Source organism: Setaria viridis, chromosome 2 (assembly GCF_005286985.2).
Source record: "Setaria viridis chromosome 2, Setaria_viridis_v4.0, whole genome shotgun sequence".
Classification (NCBI taxonomy): Eukaryota; Viridiplantae; Streptophyta; class Magnoliopsida; order Poales; family Poaceae; genus Setaria; species Setaria viridis.
This window is the reverse complement of record NC_048264.2, coordinates 24,214,055-24,233,072: the sequence shown is the minus strand read 5'-3', so window position 1 is coordinate 24,233,072 and position 19,018 is coordinate 24,214,055. Positions and strand designations below refer to the sequence as shown.

Below are 19,018 nucleotides of genomic sequence, written 5' to 3'. Positions count from 1 at the left end.
GCAGTATTATTCTTCTATTCTTCCCCCGGCCGAATTGTTGTTAACACTTTAACAATAGAGGGAATTCATCTTCTTGTGATACAAGATATATTTTTGATGAGAGTTATATTTTTATTCTTCTTCTTCAATATCAGGTTCCTCTGGTTGCCACAGTTCATACCATGACAATAATTCACGATATTCCTTTCTTAACTGGCATTCCATTCCATAATTCGGCTTAAGTAGCCTTCCTACTTCTTTTGATATTATACTATTCTTTCCATAATATTCTCGTAGGAATATCTTTGTTATTTTGTTTTGATACATCATATGGTATTCAGGATCAAATTTAGTATTTCCTTCTATTTCTTTTGCTTCACTGAAGATTCTCCAATTATCATGATTATTTTTGGCACGTATTTCTTCATAATTTTGCCATGTTTCTGACGACCATATCGTAGGGAATTTATATGAACCTTTTATAATATATATATATATCATGACTTGCTGGTCTCAATGGTAGTGTAAATTTTGGTGGATTAGAAAAGTATTTTATTTTATATTTTTCTTGAACACACGCCAATCTTTTACATGCTTCTTTAATAACTTTTCCTAAATCAGATTGAAGTATTTCTTCCAATGTTCCATATATATCTCGGGCTAACCCATGGTCAATAATAGTTTGTAATGAGATATCTTCTCCTTTATGTCTTTGTATATTTCTAAAATATTTTAGATTTATATCAGCCTTAAGTATTATAAATTTGTGATGAGGCTTAACAATTAATTTATCATCAAGATGAAGTAAAGGAAAGGTATTTGTATTAACAATTATTCCCAAATTCTTTTCTACTCCTTGATATAGCCTCGTGAAGTAATTTTGTATATCATGAAATGTTTTGTACTGCCTTTCAGCATATTTCTTCCATATTAGATCTATAATATCTTGTGTAAAATATGACAATACTTGTTCAGTCTTAAAACTTATCCTAGGGATAAGAAACTCTTGTGGAGTATTGAATAAATATTTATTCTCTCTTTTATCATTTGAAGAGTCCTCCTTTGGACTGATCTTATTTTCCTCATATTTTGTATTGACTACTTTCTTGTCATCTTGCTGTTCTAAGCATGACATACATGCCTATTTTATACATAAACTAAAAGTAGCCCTTTTTCCTGGATCTTGATAATATATACAAAATACACATTTTATATTAAAGTCATCTCTTTTATGATCCCGAATTATTTGATCCATCATTTCTATCTTTAACCCTGCTAATTCCTCAATCAAATTTAATTCTTCATCACTCGATTCTTCTTCTTCATTATATTCAATTTCATCTATTTCTATTATTGAATATATTGATTCATCATCCATTATATCATCATCACATACCAAAATATTTTCATTAACACTATCTATTATCAACACCTTTTCTTGCTCTTCTTGCTTGTTAGAATATCTCTTCTTATCTTTATTAGGACAAATTTTACTTAAATGATCTGGAGAATTGCAAATAAAACACCTACATGTACTATCATAATTTTTTCTAGGATTATATCTTCTTACATTTCTCTTGTGAAGGAAAGGAGCTCTATTATCTGATCTTCTTAGAAAATATCTTTTCTTTGTCTTTACATTTCCCTTTTTATAATTTTTAGGGTATTTCTTATTTCTATATTTCTCTTCTCCATATGTCAATGGTATTTGAACTATTTTATTACAAAAATTGTAGTCTGATTGCTTCATTGACCTTTGAGCTTGTATGCTTGTGCATATCTTTCTTAGTTGCTTAAAAACAAATGTTATAGCCTAAGAAATATTATATTCCTTTCCATTAGACTCCTTTTTATATTCTTCAAATATCATAGATCCTAAAGGATCTGGCAATTTATTAAAATATCTTTCAACTATACTCTTATTATAGCCTTGCTTAGCAGTTGTGGCATTATACAAATAATGCTGAGAAAACTCTTTTATTCCTTTCCAATTTGTTAAAGTCAACTTCTCTATTTCCTTCAATCTTTCATTTTGTAAAGTAGTATAACCTAGTTCTGGATCTTCATCTATGACAATACTTGATATGATATTTGCAAAATTATAAGGGTTGCTACCAGCTCTTTTTAATTCTTCATAATAATGAGGATAAGTTTCTACCCATTGTTCCCATAGAACTTTAACTGATTCTCCTAAGAATGTTTCTAAATATGTAATCATATCTTCTACTCTACTTCCAATATTATGCTGATTTTGTATATATTTTTGGACTATTAAGCTTTTCCATATGCTTATAATATTTGGCCAATCAATAGGATCATGTGCTGCTAAATTTAATATTGCACCATAACTTCTATAATTCTGAAATTGCACAGTCCTTTCAAATTCTCTCCTTTTTGAACCCATATGCTTATATTGTCCAGGTATATAGTTATATGTAGGTTCTTCCTTTTCTGGTGGCCAATTTTCTGGTTTTCTAGATGGTCTATCCCTTTCTCCTTCAATTTTTATATCTCTCTCTTGCTCTCGTCTTCTTTTAGATGGACTTGGATCTATATCCATGGCTTCTATAGCAGTATCTTTATTGCATAATTCTTCATTTCCTAAGAAAAGAATATGAGATTCTATGTATTTCAATTATATCTTCATCCTCTTCTTCATAACTTCCTAATAAAATTTTATTATTGATCTCCCATTGATCCTCTTCACTCATAACAACCTCTTCTTCTTCCTTTACCTTTTCTTTATTATTCTCTAAATCTTTCTGAATTCTACTATTCTTATTACTTATATGTTTCAAGGTAGTTTCATGTTTTACTATTGGCATGTTAACCCTTTTACTACTTAATTCTCTCTCTTTCTTAATTTTGCTAAGTCTATATAATTCTCGTCAGAAATATAGCTCTTTCTCTCTAATAGCAGACCATTCACATATCATAAAGGTATTATATTCATCTTGAACTTTACTTAATTTTTCTCATAGTGTTTTATTTCATTATCAATATCTAATTTTTCCATAAATTCGCATACGCTATGTCTTCTAGTTTCTTCTATATTTGAATCAGAACTTGATACTTCTAGGTCATCTAAACTTCTTTCTTTATAATTAACAAACCTGATACTAGTTTTACCTTTACTATTTTCATAGCTTACATAATCTTTAGGTTGTTTTAAAATCTTTGATTCTATTAAAGCACTTATATTCCATTCTTCACCTGCTCTTTCTTCAGAACTAATTTTTAGAGGACTCATGAATTTTATTCCCTCAGACTGCATACTTTCTATTACATTGTTTACATTTACCTTGTATTTAGTTGCACTTCTATTAGTTAACCTTCCTACAAATTCTATACTTACTAATAAATTTGTACCTTTAAAGTCTTCATAGCCTTTGGTCCGAAAACCAATTGCCATTTTATCTATAAATTCTTTTATTGGCATTATTAAATCTGGAGCTATGTATGTTATTAACATATTTTCATTCATATCTCCTTCTAGGAAACCCAATGCTGCTTTATTCACTGAATCCCATCTTTTATCTAACAGGGTTATTAGAATTTTGGTTCCTAATTTCTTCCTAGTCATTCCTTTAATTCCTGTGATATACATTCCCTGATGAATATATTTGTAGCCTGAATATTTTAGCCCATTCTCAAATTGTTTACTAACAATTCTTAGTTGAACTGGTTCTGTTAGAACACTTAATTCTACTTCTCTAGATATTCTATATAGTCCATTTTTATTTTCAAACCAACCCATTTGATATATTTGCTGAGGTCTTATCTTTCTTAAGGTATCTCTCTGGTATCTTTCAAGATCCCTTTCTACATCTATCATTTCTTCTAAGTTTTCAATATCATCACATCCTCTTTCAATCTATCCATAAAGCTTAAAAGCTTTATGTCTCTATTTATTAGTTGGAGTGACTTGTCTCTTCTAGAGAGACTTTCAGATATTTCCATTTTTCAGAATTTAAAGATCTATTAAACTCAACTATTTCTGTTGATGATAGAACAATTTCTTTATTATACTCAGTATTATCAAATTTTTTATATAAGTGGGTTATATCCTTTTTAATATGATCACTATTTTAGATGATTCTTCCTAGTGAATTTTAACTTTCTTCAGCTGCTTGCAAGATTAATTCTAGCTTATTATTCAAGGCTAAAATATTCTCTTCTAAGTGCTTATGTTCTTTTTGTAGTTTTTTAAATTTCAATTCTAAATCATCTTGCCTTTTACCCCAAGATATACAAAAGTTATGTATTAAATAAACTATTAAGTTTATCTGATCGTGTGAGGTATGCCAAGTATGATCTTTAGAACTATTTATTCTGCACCTAATATTTATATTTTCTTTAGTATTTACTATCTTTCCAGTTTTAACTTCTAGATTTAAATAGTGAAGTTTTTCAATCTTGACTAGATATAGAAAAATCTTCAAATTCACAAATTTTTATAACCACGGCTCTGATACCAGTGCGGGGGAACAGGGACAGAGAACCGAGGGAATTTCAAGCGACTTCGAAAAATTCGGATTTCAAATTTCGAGTTACTATTCACTGTACTATTCAAATTCAACGAACACTATTCAAATTCGCGGCACTATTGAAAATCAGCTCACTATTCAAAATGGGAATATGAATAGTACCCGAGCACTCACCAGAGAGTGGGTGGAGCACCTCAGGGTGGATGGAAATGTGGCGGAACTATTTGCTTCCAATTGAGCACTATTGAGCTACTATTCAGGATCGCTTTCAGCAACTATTCAGCAAATATGGTACGCGCGGGTACGTGAATAGGTATATTCTCTGATTATATCAATTCTCAGGATCTTTGCGGGTTGGCGAGACTGAAAAATTCAGCCGGACGTGCTGCTATGCGTGTGACAGTCCTACTCGGTACTCACCGCCTGCGTCGCTGGCTCGCTTCAGAACCAGGCCAGCCCGGTCTTCACCCTCACCGTCCCCAGCCACGCTCACACAGGACTCAGGCTCTACCGTCTCCTCAGGCAGTTCCACCCGAAGGGAACACTTCTCTGCGCACACAGGGTTCTCCTCAAACGCCGCTACCAGGGCTAACACGATAACGACACACGCAGAGGTTTCTCCTCTAGGGTCCCTAGCGTAGAGACATCGCCCCTTACGAACGAGCTTAAAGGAAGGCAGGGATGCTACCAGGATAGCTTAATCCATTTCCACGGGACAAGCTTACACGTGGCTTTCCCTTTCGGGAAACCCCAAGCACTTAGCACAAACCTTGATTACCTTACAAACTGAGCACCGAAGCACCAAATCACCAAAGCAACCACCGAAGAAGCAAGATCACCGAAGACCTCCACCCACACTCCACTCATACTCCATGAAGACATCCACCACCTCGGAAGTGCTCTGAGGAATAATTAGCCACCATATTTAGAATCACCCCACTACCGTTGTATTACTCCACCACCTCTGTACGCTCACACAGGACTCAGACTCTACCGTCTCCCCAGGCAGTTCCACCCGAAGGGAACACTTCTCTGCGCACACAGGGTTCTCCTCAAACGCCGCTACCAGGGCTAACACGAGAACGACACACGCAGAGGTTTCTCCTCTAGGGTCCCTAGCGTAGAGACATCGCCCCATACGAACGAGCTTAAAGGATGGCAGGGATGCTACCAGGACAGCTTAATTCATTTCCACGGGACAAGCTTACACGCGGCTTTCCCTTTCGGGAAACCCCAAGCACTTAGTACAAACCTTGATTACCTTACAAACCGAGGGACGAGCTCCGACGGCCTCCCTTTATTCTAGTAGTAGTACAAAGGTGGTGGAGTAATACAATGGTAGTGGGGTGATTCTAAATATGGTGGCTAATTTTTCCTCAGAGCACTTCCGAGGTGGTGGATGTCTTCATGGAGTATGAGTGGAGTGTGGGTGGAGGTCTTCGGTGATCTTGCTTCTTCGGTGATCACTTCCGTGATTTGGTGCTTTGGTGCTTGATGTCCTGAATGCTTCACCCGGCAGCTCCTTTTATAGCTGCGGCAGAGGCTTCTGGAGTTGCTTCGTGCTTAAGTCTTTTGGTGCTTTCAACTATTCTCCTCTTCTGTTGCCTTGACACCTGGACGGCGCTCCGCTCCTCAATAATTGTCCTGGCTACAGTAGAAGTCACTGTTTATTCCTTTTGCCTTGTCCTCTATCGCGCACTATCTTCTCGTGATATTCTGTATGCTGCTTGGTATGGTAAAAAATTCGAAGCACGGCTCTGATACCAGTGCACCTGGGTGAATTCCCTATCGAGAATGCACGGAACTTATTGCAACTAGATGCGAACCAGATGTAACTCGGACCAAGCCTGTTGCAACTCGGTTCGAACCAGTTGCAACTGGACGTGTACCAGTTGCAATTCGGATCGAGTAGTTGCAACAATGAGACTAAACCAGTTGCAAACACAGGATGGGTGCATTCTGTATACAAAATGGACCTATGTGCATTATAATAAAATAGTGTGTATCTATATATATATATATATATATATATATATATATATATATATATATATATATATATATCTTAAAAATTTGGGTACGTAATTTAACGTTGCATGATTTTCAACCTGGCTGCTGAACAGCCCAGTTTGTTGCTTCTCTTCTCTCCTGCTTTTTTTTTCGCAAAACGGCAAGTTTTTTTTGGTAAACTGCGAGACCTGGGAAATAGATAATCCACGATTAGGAATCTGCACACCTGTAGCTTTTTACTCTGCATGAGTAAATATCGTGAAACCAATCTTTGCAATGAAATGGTCTGTTTCTGCATAGACTGGCTTCTACCAATGAAATCGGATGCACGTGTTCATCAAAGTTAATATGATATGAAAAACGCAGGTACTAAGGGTCTATTTGGATCCAAGGGATCCTATTTGGATCCAAGGGTTAAATTTTAGTTCTGCACTTTTAGTTCAAAATTTAGCTCTTGGGATCTAAACAGGTGGGCAAAAAGGGGCAAAGAGCTAAAGTTTGAGCTAAAAATTTTAGCTCCCAAAGAGGCCCTAAACTGGGCTAAAAGTGATCCCCCAGACCAAGTTCTACCCCTACTCCCGTTTTCTCTTTCTTCTCCGCGTGGTCCCCCTGCCCCTCCCGCACCCCCTCTCTCCTTCGCCTTCAACGCCCGTCGCCTCCGCCCGACCCCGCCGCCTCCAGCCAGCCCCACCGCCTCTGCCCGGCCCCGCCGCCTCCGCCCACCCCCACAACCTCCGCCGACCTCGCAAGCCTCCGCCCGCACCCGCACCCTATCCTTCCACTCATGCGCGGCGGGGGAGAGGAACACCGCCGACGCCGGGTCGAGCAGGCTCAACGGCACGCTGGGCGCGAGCGGCGACGTGGAGTCCAGCCCCTCCTCGCGCACCCGCACGGCCGCACCAAAGCCGGCGACGGAAACGCCATCAGCGGCGGCAGCTCGGGCTGCTGCTGCTTCTTCTTCGGCTTGGGGAATCGTGTGTTGTGGGGGAGGGGGGGTGGCGGCCGAAGCAGAGCAGATCTGTGGCGAGCTAAGGCGGGTGTGGTCTGGTTGTTGTGGTGGTGGTGCCGCTGCTGCCTGCGAGCTGGTGGAGAGGAGGGGTAGGGCAAGAGGGTAAAAGTGTCTTCGTTGAATAGCATTTATGGACTTTAATCCATTTTAGTCTATGGATCCAAACAGCCCAGCAGAACTAAATTTTAGGAGCTAAAGTTTAGTAGCTAAAATTTAATCCATGAAGTACTGATCCAAACACCACCTAACTACACTTCTCCATTTAGGTTAGCCCAGTACAATAAGTTGTCGTTTACGCTTTTATCCACCGCGAAACACTGCACAAGTAACTATTCTCTAAAGGTGTCAATTAAAGGTGACAACAGGAAATATCTCAACCTTCAGGGGCACGGTAAATTCTCTTGCTATGCTGACAAGAGGTGGGTGTTTCAAGGTAGGAAGCCTCCCCCGGGCATGCTGCCCGGACCCTGGGGCGCCATCTTCCCTTGCATCATCTGCACCGCCCGATTGTGCCCTTGTATGAACTGCTGCCCCATTCCAGTGCCCACCATCTGGGGCTGCTGCTGCTGCTGCTGGGGCTGCATTTGCTGCATCTGTTGTTGCTGATGCTGCTGCTGTTGCATCTGCTGCATCTGTTGCTGCTGATGCTGTTGCATCTGCTGCTGCTGTTGCTGGAGTGGCATCTGCTGCTGCTGCTGTTGCTGCTGGTGTTGCATCGGTTGCATCTGTTGCTGCTGGTGCTGCATGGGTTGCATCTGTTGCTGCTGGTGTTGCATCTGTTGCTGCTGGTGTTGCATCGGCTGCATCTGCTGCGGCTGCTGCTGCTGCTGGTGTTGCATCGTTTGCATCTGCGGCTGCTGCTGGTGCTGCATCGTTTGCATCTGCGGCTGCTGCTGCTGCTGCATCGGTTGCATCTGCGACGGCTGCTGCTGAAGCGGGAGGCCTTGTGGCTGCATATGCATGTGTTGTTGTTGCAGTTGCTGCTGTTGTAACTGTTGTTGCTGTTGAAGTTGCTGCTGCTGCATCGGTGGCTGCTGAGTTGGGACCTGTGGTTTGAACACCACCATGTCCTGGGGGTAAAGGGGCAATGTTTCAGCAAATACAGATAATTATGTATATATTCATTTAGATATAATCAAGGTTACCCCAGGGAAGAGCATGCCAATCAGACGGCCTGCTTTATCAGACATTGACAGCAGTAGAGTTTGCGAAGGTAGCTGTATCACAGCACACTGAAACAGGACCAATTGGGCATTAGAAATGTATGGAATGACTGCCAGGAAAGCTAAGTTTAAAAGATGATAGTAGATGAACCGCAGCAATAACAAAGGTTCTAAAAGATGAGAACCATGCACTGACCAGCTTCTTCTCTTGTAGTTGTCCAAGAAACCCATGCTGATTTAAAGTCCGAAATACTAGAAGGTCTGCCTTGCCAACATATTGTCTGCAAAATGACCACGAAAGATATCATCTACAGCACGTTATAAGAAAATATGATAATGCAAGCATGCAACAGGTTGGCATGAAAAAGAATGGGTTTAGAGACAAACTTGTTGTTCATATGCTCCTGAGCTATGAGGCGAACAATCTGCATAGTTTCTGGCCAGTCTGCTGCAAGTCTGCATATAGAAAGTAGGGCTTTCAAGCACAGTTCAAAAGTAGCAGAAAAGGGTTCCATCAGTAAAAAAATATTGTTCTTTAGTATAGCTGTAGAATGAGTTATGCAAATTGTGCATGACACAGCATATTACGTAAGCATCAGCAGGGTACATATTAAAAAATGAAGACTTCGAATTTCTTTTAAGACCATGACAACAATAACATCAGTTAATGACAAAAATCACCGATCTCAATCATTGCAACCAACAAAAAATGCTAATGTAATATAGACATTCAAAAGTGACATCATTTATCACAATATTTTAAACACTTACGTTTCAGACGCTGTTCCGCTCCTATAACCCTGTCAGACATAAGCTAAGGTTAGAAATATCAAAAAGAAGAAACAGAGCTGCACAAATAAGTGTGTAATATAAATAATAGTAAAAAAAACATAACACAACAAGCATTGGATTCCAGTTTTGAGTATGAACAAAACCCAAGGCTGAAAATGAGCACTGGCAGCAATTGATGTAATCCATTTCTCAGGGGGTTTGATTTTTTATTCAAGTTTAAGCAATCGTAACTATAGATTCAGGAGCTTATTCCAAGGTAGTTTATCTTCCTTATGGTCTTAGCAAGAAAATGGGTCAAAGAGAACACAAGATTTAATTGAACGAGCTCTTCAAGGGAAAAGATACAGAGCTACAAAGAGCATAAAGTGTCAACATATCTCAGGAATCATTCAACCAGGTAGTAATGCTGCAGGTCCAATAAACTACTGTAAGCTTTTATAAATTTTACAAAATACAGCATAATGCATAGGAGTTCAACGATGCATACTCCCTCTTATCTGTCGTTTTGGGACAGGTGTAGTCAAGACATTTTAGTTTTGACCATCAATGTACTTTTGAACATTTCAAATTAACTTTTGAAAATGTTATGGCTAGATTCAAAATATCAAATATTTGCTATAATGGATGTCTTTAAAACTATTAATTCATGGTCAAAACAGTGTCTTAATGACTGTATCTATGTCTGAAACAACAATTACTTGAAGATTGTAGGGAGTAAGGACTTACTTCAAGTTTACAAATAAATACAGGCTGTCCTTGCCTCTGCCCGGATAAAGTTCCCTGAAATATAGATAGACGGTAAGCATCAGTTGTTGAAATTTAAAAACCTCTTGGGCCAACATACGAGATCATATGTACATCACCAATTTGATGTGTCCTTCAGATAAATAAGAGGGCAACCCTACAGTAACATGGCCAGCTGAGCCTAAGAAGGCTCCTAATAGTCAAGTGCTCTGCACTGACCATTTAGTATAAATTCAGAACGTCTAGCAGCGCATTTCTATTTTACCGGGGAGTAGGGACACTGTCTATGTATATATCAACCCCAAAGAAAAGGTGAAATCTTTACCTCCCAAATTCTGACATACTTTGGTGGCAGTTGTTGGGCATTGGGATGCTGCCCAATAGGCATATTCATGGCAGAATTGTTTGTCACACCTAGGGAATTGACTCCTGTCGGCTGGGCCATCCCAGGTGTTGGCATCATTGCTGGCGCTGAAGAGATAGCTGTAGGCCCAAGGACACTCACATTTTGGTTTGCACCAATTCCACCTTGTCCTAATTGTGAACCAGCCATCAAGCCTCCTTGTGCTACAGGTTGCGCTGATTGACCCATGCCCATGCTACTTTGGATGCTAGGCAAAGAGGATGATACAGCAATATTTGAATTGCCTGAAACAGTAGAAGTGTTTGAGCCAAAGGAACCAATAGCTGTGCTCTGCACCATTTGTTGAGTACTAATAGGTTGTCCAGGTGCAGACATAGAGGAGATGACAGAGGGCGTTGATGTCATGCCACTCGATATCATGTTTGACATGTGGACTTGAATTGGTGTTGCTCCAATGTTAGGAAGTCCCATCGAGGTAGCTCCTCCTCCTAAAGAAGTTGAGTTCATCAGCCGAACCTGTGACAGATTGTTGAGGAGGCTACCATGACCACCAGGCCGAACTGGCTGTTGAACAGGGTGTATTATAGGTTTGTGTTCTTGCACATTATCATTTGCAAAATTTGCTTCTTGTGAAATAAGAGATGGTGATGAGGTTTGCAGTGCTGATATTCCTTGCGAAGACACATTTGAAATAGGTGTTACATGCGAGAAAGCAGGTGCAGAGACCATTGGTGGTACGGTTGCTGGTTCCTAAAAATTTAAAATTGTAGAGGTATTATTAGACAGAAGAAAACAGAGGATTTCCAAGAATAAAATGTCCTTTCTAGCTTACCACTTTAACAGTTGCAGTAGAAATGCCTCCAACACCAACTGGTTGACGGCCCATCATTGGTCCATTCACTGGAAATATTAGAAAGGGAATTAGTCATCATGGCAAGATAGAGAAACATGAATAAACAGGCAGAAACAAATTGCAACATTAGTTGAATCAACTCATCATAACTGCAATATTAAATGAAGATTATCATAGCTGCATTATTTAATGAAGATTACAAGCAGACCCATTAATTGAAGAAACTGGCAACCATGATGAACAAGTGTTCTGTGGTACATAGTAACTAAAACAACAAAAAATTTCTCCATGGAACAAATGATGCAACCCCTCAATATGCACGGGAGTATCCACCTACGTATCTGTATGAATACATTTAAGTTTAACATGTTTAAGCCTCACAATATATCAATCTCACTGCTCATTGTCGCAAACTCCTGAAAACAATATTATCCATATGCAATTCAGACATGGCCAAGTTCAACTAACGACTGGCCAACATCTCCAAACTCTGGATAACACAAACAATTAGCAGTGGACTATCTTGCCAGTTAACATCTTTAGGGCACTTTGGCCGCCTATTTCCTACTTCAAATTGGCATTTGAGCAAAACATTCATCCACACTGACAGAGAAACATAGTGGCATCCAGTGATACAACCAGCCATTTTTAGTACATTCACTTTTGCAATAAAGTCTAAAAAAGCAAACTGAAGGTATAATAATTCAGTGTACAAGAAATCACACATCAGAGCCACATGTAATTCAAATATCTTTTGTGTTCTCGCTAGTATAAAGTATCACAAGCACAATGCTTTCACCCAACGAAGGTATACTTTAAGCGAAATTGGATCATGTAATGGCATATCCAGAATAGTGTCTGCTACGAAGCAGTCAGTCATACCAAAATTTATAGCGACTACGTTTTCTGTCTGGCATGCCGGCCAAAGGAACATATCCCGGATTTTTTTTCCCTTAGTCAAATTGAACTAGCATTTGTTAAACCAATTATCACTAACCTAGGTGTAAACACCTAAACCTCTTTTACAAAGATTCGCAACATCCCTCCCACATAGAGACATCACATCAACAATATTTCCTTTCTACAAAGGGCAGAACCAAGAACAGATCTTACAGAAAAACTAAGCCTAACATTAACATTTTTTCAACCTGAGGGGTTGGCATTTGAAGTCGGTCCTGCCATAGTAACTGAAGGTGTGGTGTCCATCTTCGTTACAGTTTGATTTGGGGCCAAGTTCCCATGCAAAGGACGACTTAGAGCAGTCCGTGCCTCCATGAAATTCTCAGATAGCAAAACAAGAAAGTGTGGGTTTTTTGCATGATCAACTGATGGATCAGCGGCTCGAGGATTTCTCTTGCCCTGCAGCAGAATATGGAATCAGTATTATGTGCATGTTCATCACAACTGCCGAAGGCCTTATAAGGTCAAATTGTATTACATTAGTTAAAAAATGATAGTCAATGCACAACTAGGGAAATCAAAGATGGGGCAAGGTCATCACTTACAATTTTAGCTAGTGTACTAATGAATTTAACGCCTCCTCCACTCTAATATACATGTCACAAAACAAGGGACTACAAGAATTCGTGCTTGAGAAATTGGTAGAGTAAAAATTTTGCCAAAACAACAAAGATTTGAATTACTCCTTGTTCCATGCCTATGAAGCTAAAGTGAGAAGTAACTCAGATTGAAAGAACAGTAGAGTGAGTCATGCCATACTACAATTTGTTTTATTATTTAATGTACTTTTTTTACATCCAAGAATCCATGCGTGCAGTCAAAAGTTCCTATAGCTTGAGACCATCTACAGAACAATGAAATAGCTAAAAGAAGCAGAGAGAAGGAAATAGGAGAAAGCTTGCAGGTGGCAACATTACCGCATTGTATATCGCTTTCAGTGTTGGAAGCTGTTTTGGAGATATCACTGACAATGAGACAGAGCACTGCATCCAAAAAATTAACTAGAATCAACCAAATGCTACTGATCTTCCATTGGACACATGAAATAAACAACAATAACAAGCTATGGCAGAACTTATGCAGCACCTGAGCAAATGATTTCGCAACGGTCTCAGCATCAGCAATTGAAGGCTCTTTTGATGACTCAGTGTTCTCTTTGTGATCAGTACTTTGAGTAGGAAGACAGTAGACAGGTGTAGGCAAAGGATATGGATTACTTGCAGCGACAAGTACGCAATGCTTTTGTGCTTCATGGTTTTGATGACTCTGGGTTGTATTAGGAGTTCCTTGAAGTATCTAGTTGCACATAAGAAAATGATCATCATGATGACAATATAAAATGTGGATAACAGCTTACATCAAGCACAACTAGAAATGAAATAACCACTATTTTACTATTCCAAGAAAGGAAAGATCAATGCAGTGTCACCAATGGTTTTTCAGCTCATTTTCAACATGCAAGTTTTACTACCACGAGTGGAATCGATTGATGCCCCAAAAACAACGCAGCAGACTAGCATGCAAACATTTCTGATCATACTTATTTCACTCCGTTCTTATCCTTGGGTTATGTACAGATTTATCAGTAATAAGTGATGATTAATGACCTCATAGTCTATTGATTAAGACAAAGAAAGCATGAGCTTTTGATCAAGGCATTTTTTATTCAACTGGAATGGATTCAAAGCGATGTGAAGACAATGTTCAGGCTTTTCTCAGTTAAATTATACCTTGTGCAAATAGCTTAGCAAAAGGATATTGTGGCCTATATTCAAAATAATTATCATATAAGTGTAGAACTATTTCCAACCATGAAGAATAATTAAACAGTAATACAGGAAAAATGTGTTGATCATCTTCAGCTGCAAGGAGAGCTAGAAATACATGTTGGCCATCAAGTGGAACTATAAAACATCTAAAGAAAGTCAATGGAATTGTAGGCGAAATGGCAAACAAAGCATGATGTACCACTGCAGACAAGAACATAACTCAAATCACAAGATCAACAATATTGAGATCTTGGAAGGTGAAACAAAATCTCCTAAGTGCAAACTTTTGGCCACAAGGAACTTGTCAGTTTGCGAATAAAATTCCAACAAGGTTAACATGTCAATACCATTAGTGCTTCGGCGAGACCTTCACAAGTAGAAGCTTCGCTAAATCCTCCTCCACTGAATGGTATTCCAGATAACCATGATAGGAAAGAATCGATATCTTTTGTCCATCCACTTCGCTGAACACCAAAAGCTACATTGCAAAATGTCCATAAACCACCTATTTGATAGAATGCATACAAAATGATATGGTCCTGGACATGGATGACATAAAGGCATACCGCTGTAAGGTCCATGGGTATGGAAAACAACTAATGCAAGCTCAGGTGGTGCCCCTGCAAGCTTCTGCACAAATGCAAAACAAGTTACACATTGGCACAGTTCGCGGAACAGCATGCACAAGTTCATAACTCGGATAATAAGCTATTTTTCATCAGGACAAAATTACCTGCCCTGGCACTTCGTTTGCACAAAAGCTCCTGCACAAATTTGAATTTTATCACGATTCAGCCATACTTTAAAATGCGAAGGTTGCATAATGCGATCATGTGGAAAATGAATTATGTTGGCCGCATTGGACATGGAGTTCAAACCTTGAATCAAGATGTCTACCATGCTAATCGGATGATTATTTGAGAAAACTAAATAAGAATGAGAAGATACGTTTGTACTGTGGTAAGTCAGAGAAGATTGAGGCCATGACGCAGATAAATGAGATAGATGAGAAGACCTCTACAAAAATGAACTAAGTAAAAATAAAATAAAATCAACATCCTACTGACCACCTCGGCACCTCCATTAGCACAGAGCCAAGAATGGCTTGCTAACCCAACAAGCTGCTACTAACTCCTAATTGTCGTTTGGCCTGCCAGATCGCCAATTAGGAACTAGGCGCTTCATCATCAAATAAAACACCAACACCAAAGAGGTCCTTCACTCCGTCCCGGTAAATAAAGAAAGATCAACAAACCCAATCAGGAATCATCAAATAATCCAGTCCCCCGCCCCGAAAGCTTGAATCGTCCTCGCAAGCCTCCACGATATGCCAACAGCCAATCTCTTCCCCCTAAACCCTAGCGAAGAATCAAGAAGAAATCTACCCACAAGCACTCCTCCCCACATCCTAAATCCCCCTTCTCTCGCGGGCACTAGAACCCGATGAAGCGAGAGCTAACAAAAAACAGCAGTGCGGCAACGGAAGAGAAGAGGAGAGGGGCCAGCAGGGGCGCGCGGGCGTACCGCACGATCTTCTCGACGTAGTCCCCCACAATGGTGGACCAGTAGGGCCCCAGCGCCGCCGTCCCCTCGACAGCAACCACCAGCTGCCTCTCCGCCGCCGCAGCCGCCATCCGCCGCCCCCCGCCGCGAACCGACTCCGAGGACTCTCGCTAATCCAACCCCCAGCTTTGGCCTCCCGCAAAATCAGTTTCTTCTCTCTCTGCTTTTAACTTTTTTTTTCCTTCTTCAATTTGCTTTTCTGGGGGAGAGACGACGACGATGAGCCGATGACGAGGAAGAAGACGGGTCGGATTTATAAAGGGCCCAAAGGCCCATCGGTCAAGTCTCGAACAGGCCCATTCAGCTCTATGACGAGTGGGCCTGTTTTGGCGTAACGGGAACGGCCGTGTGCGCTGACCGTTGAACCCAGTGGCCACTGCCGCGTCACAATATTTTCCAGTATCCAGTCCCGGTGAAATTCATAAATGAATGAAGAAATCGTGAGTGTGATATTGTTTATAATCATTTATTTATGGCATGTGATGGAGATTCTGGTGTAGTATTTTCTATTAAATGTTTTCTATCAATCTTTTATTTTTGCCGATGGATGAATTTATTTGGTTGCTCATTTTAGATTCGACGTGTAAATATCCATCTTCTTTCTAGTTTCTTATATTATTGCTCAGTGAATGCACAAATCTTGGCTGATGCCGTATATTCTTTCTAGTTTCTTATATTAACTCCTTTTTTATATCAAGATATGATCCAACAGGCTCGTACGTATAAAAAAAAGATGTGCCACCAGCTTATCCATGCTGTCCATATTTTCTTTGATGTAGTATTAATAGCTTTCTTGCATTTGATGTTAGACGTCCCATCTATCTATCTTATGAATATATATATATATATATATACACATATATCTATCTTCTATATCTATTTAGCTATACACACTAGTAGAGAACTCGCCTTCAATCCCAGTTGGTAGGGAGCAAATCTCCCGAAAAACTATCCGGGATCAAACAATCGAGACAAAAGGGAGGATCTTTTGTCCCTGGTCACTAAACCAGGCCTAAAGACCCCTTTTATCCCGGCTGGGAACCAACCAGGATAAAAGAGTTTTCCAAAAAAAAATGCATCGGCGCCCGCCTCACCTCCTGCGCCGCCGCCGAGCCACCGCATCCCGCCGCCACCCGCACCCCGCGCCGGCGCGCCTGCTCCAGCCTCGCTCGCCCACGCCGGTGCGCCTGCTCCGGGCCCGCCGCCTCCTCCTCCGCCGCATCCACCCGCCGCTCCTCTCCTGCCGCCACCGCCTACAAAAACTCACCACAACAACATTAACACTACACCGAGCTCGCCACCGCCGCATCTCTTACTGCTGCTCCTCGCGCGCTGCCGCCGCCTACAACAAAAACCTGCAAGAACTCACCACCACAACTACACTGACTTGGCCACCGAGCTCACCGCCAACCGGCCACCTCTTACTGCGCTGCCCTGCACCTCGCCCTGCTGCTGCTCCTCAATGGCAGTGAGGGGCGAGCAGAGGGGGAAGGGGAGGGTTGCAGAGGGGGCGATGACGCCGGCCGGTAGGGAGGGGCGGTGACGCCGGCCGGTAGGGAGGGGAGGGACGATGACGCCGGCCGGTAGGGAGGGGAGGGGCGGCGGCGGCGCTAGGAGGGAGGGGAAGGGGGGCGGTGGTGCCGGGAGGAAGGGAGGGGGTGGTGCTGTCGGCCGGTAGGGAGGCCAGGGAGGGGGTGGCGGCGCCGGCCGGTAGGGAGGCTAGGGAGGGGCGGCGGCGCCATGGAGGCCTGCCGGCCAGTACACGCGCCTGAAAGAGAGAGAGGAAGAAAGAGATAAGGAATGAAGAGATAAGAAGCCTGGAGGGGAATAGGAAGGTCACGCGCTAAGGAAGGAAGAGAGAGGGGAATTGGAGGGGGCGCATGGAAAACGAGGGTAGGGACTTTTTATCCCGGTTGGAAATACCGATCCCGGTTGATGTTTCCAACCGGGATAAAAGGTCCCTCCAGACCATTGGTCTTTACAACCGGGATTAAAGGGGTTCTTTAGTCCCGGTTGGTGAGCCCCTCACCAGTGGGGGATGGTTTAGTCCCGGTTGGTGAATCTTTTAGTAATGGTTAGAATTACTTGTTAATATGGAAGATAAACATATAGGAAACTATTACAAATTATAGGAAATTGGTAGAAATCATTGAGAGTACTGGAAAATGGCATGGAAACTTACTTACATGATGCCTATAATTATTTCTTTTGTTGAATTTAGTTTTATTCTATTTACAATTACTTTCTTAATTATTTTTTTAGTAATGGTTAGAATCACTTGTTAATATGGAAGATAACAATATAGTTTTTTCTTAATTATTTCTTTTAGTAATTATTTTTTAATCATTGAGAAATCATTTATTTAGAATTACTTTCTAAATTCCTTGTTTTTTCTTATACTTTCTAAATTCCTTGTTTTTTCTTATACTAGTTTAAATTGGAGACAGGGATGAAGAGGAGTTCATTCAAAATATTATTAATGAAGGCAGTAACTACAATGCAAAAGTTGATGATGCTTCAGGCGAAGAGGATGATGGAAGCCGGTACTTAAATATGACTAGTGATGGAAGTGATGATGCTCCATTTGAAGAGGAGGAAATTGCTGAGGTATATGAATCAATATATACATGTACATGATTTTAATTCTCTACCTATCAACAATGGTTATAATTAATGCATCTTTTTTGTAGCCATCTGCATCCTCGTCGAGGCCAAAATGGAAACAAGGCGGGAAGAAAAAGTTGGAGGGGCGTACCATCATCACAGAAATGGATGAGGAAGGCACACCAATTGCTCCCCCAGTGTGTTAACAACCTTTTTCAATCAATGTGGGTATGTTGGTCAGGAAAACATCCCTATAAGCATTAAAAAAATGGAGAGCAACTGCACTTATTGATTTACCTGAAGACGTCATCCCTGAGCAAGCGAAGGAATTGTGTTGGCAACAGTTGATACTGCACTTCACATATCCAGAAGCGAAAGTAAAAGAGCTGAAGGAATTTGCCTTTAGGAAGATGGCAATTGCTTTCCAAATGTACAAGAAAAACTTGCACAAAGCCTTTATCAAGAAAGGCATCGAACTAGATTTGGAGAACAAGTTCCAGAAGCTAGCACCAAAAACTTGCACAAAGACTTTATCAAGAAAGGCATCGAACTAGATTTGGAGAACAAGTTCCAGAAGCTAGCAGCTTATTGGGAAGCATTCAAGCAATACAAGTTGTTGGAAGATGCCAAAAAGCGAGATGTACAAGCTAAAGATAATGTGAGTAAATAGAAACATTATCATCATCTTGGCCAAGAAGGTTATAAGACGGTGATGCCGAAA

General features: G+C 40.6%; 1 protein-coding gene across 1 annotated transcript; it reads right to left on the bottom strand.

Annotated features, from left to right (window-relative positions):
- Positions 1-7,714: 7,714 nt before the first annotated feature.
- Positions 7,715-15,915, bottom strand: LOC117844785 (mediator of RNA polymerase II transcription subunit 25). The gene is made up of 15 exons (XM_034725576.2): positions 15,655-15,915; positions 14,864-14,894; positions 14,697-14,760; positions 14,478-14,608; positions 13,448-13,657; positions 13,279-13,344; positions 12,550-12,760; positions 11,381-11,448; positions 10,510-11,298; positions 10,167-10,220; positions 9,420-9,448; positions 9,036-9,104; positions 8,845-8,929; positions 8,631-8,717; positions 7,715-8,555 (listed from the first exon to the last, which is right to left on the bottom strand). The coding sequence occupies exons 1-15, from the start codon at positions 15,762-15,764 to the stop codon at positions 7,914-7,916; spliced, it is 2,646 nt and encodes an 881-aa protein (XP_034581467.1). The 5' UTR covers positions 15,765-15,915; the 3' UTR covers positions 7,715-7,913.
- Between the last annotated feature and the right edge of the window lie 3,103 nt (positions 15,916-19,018).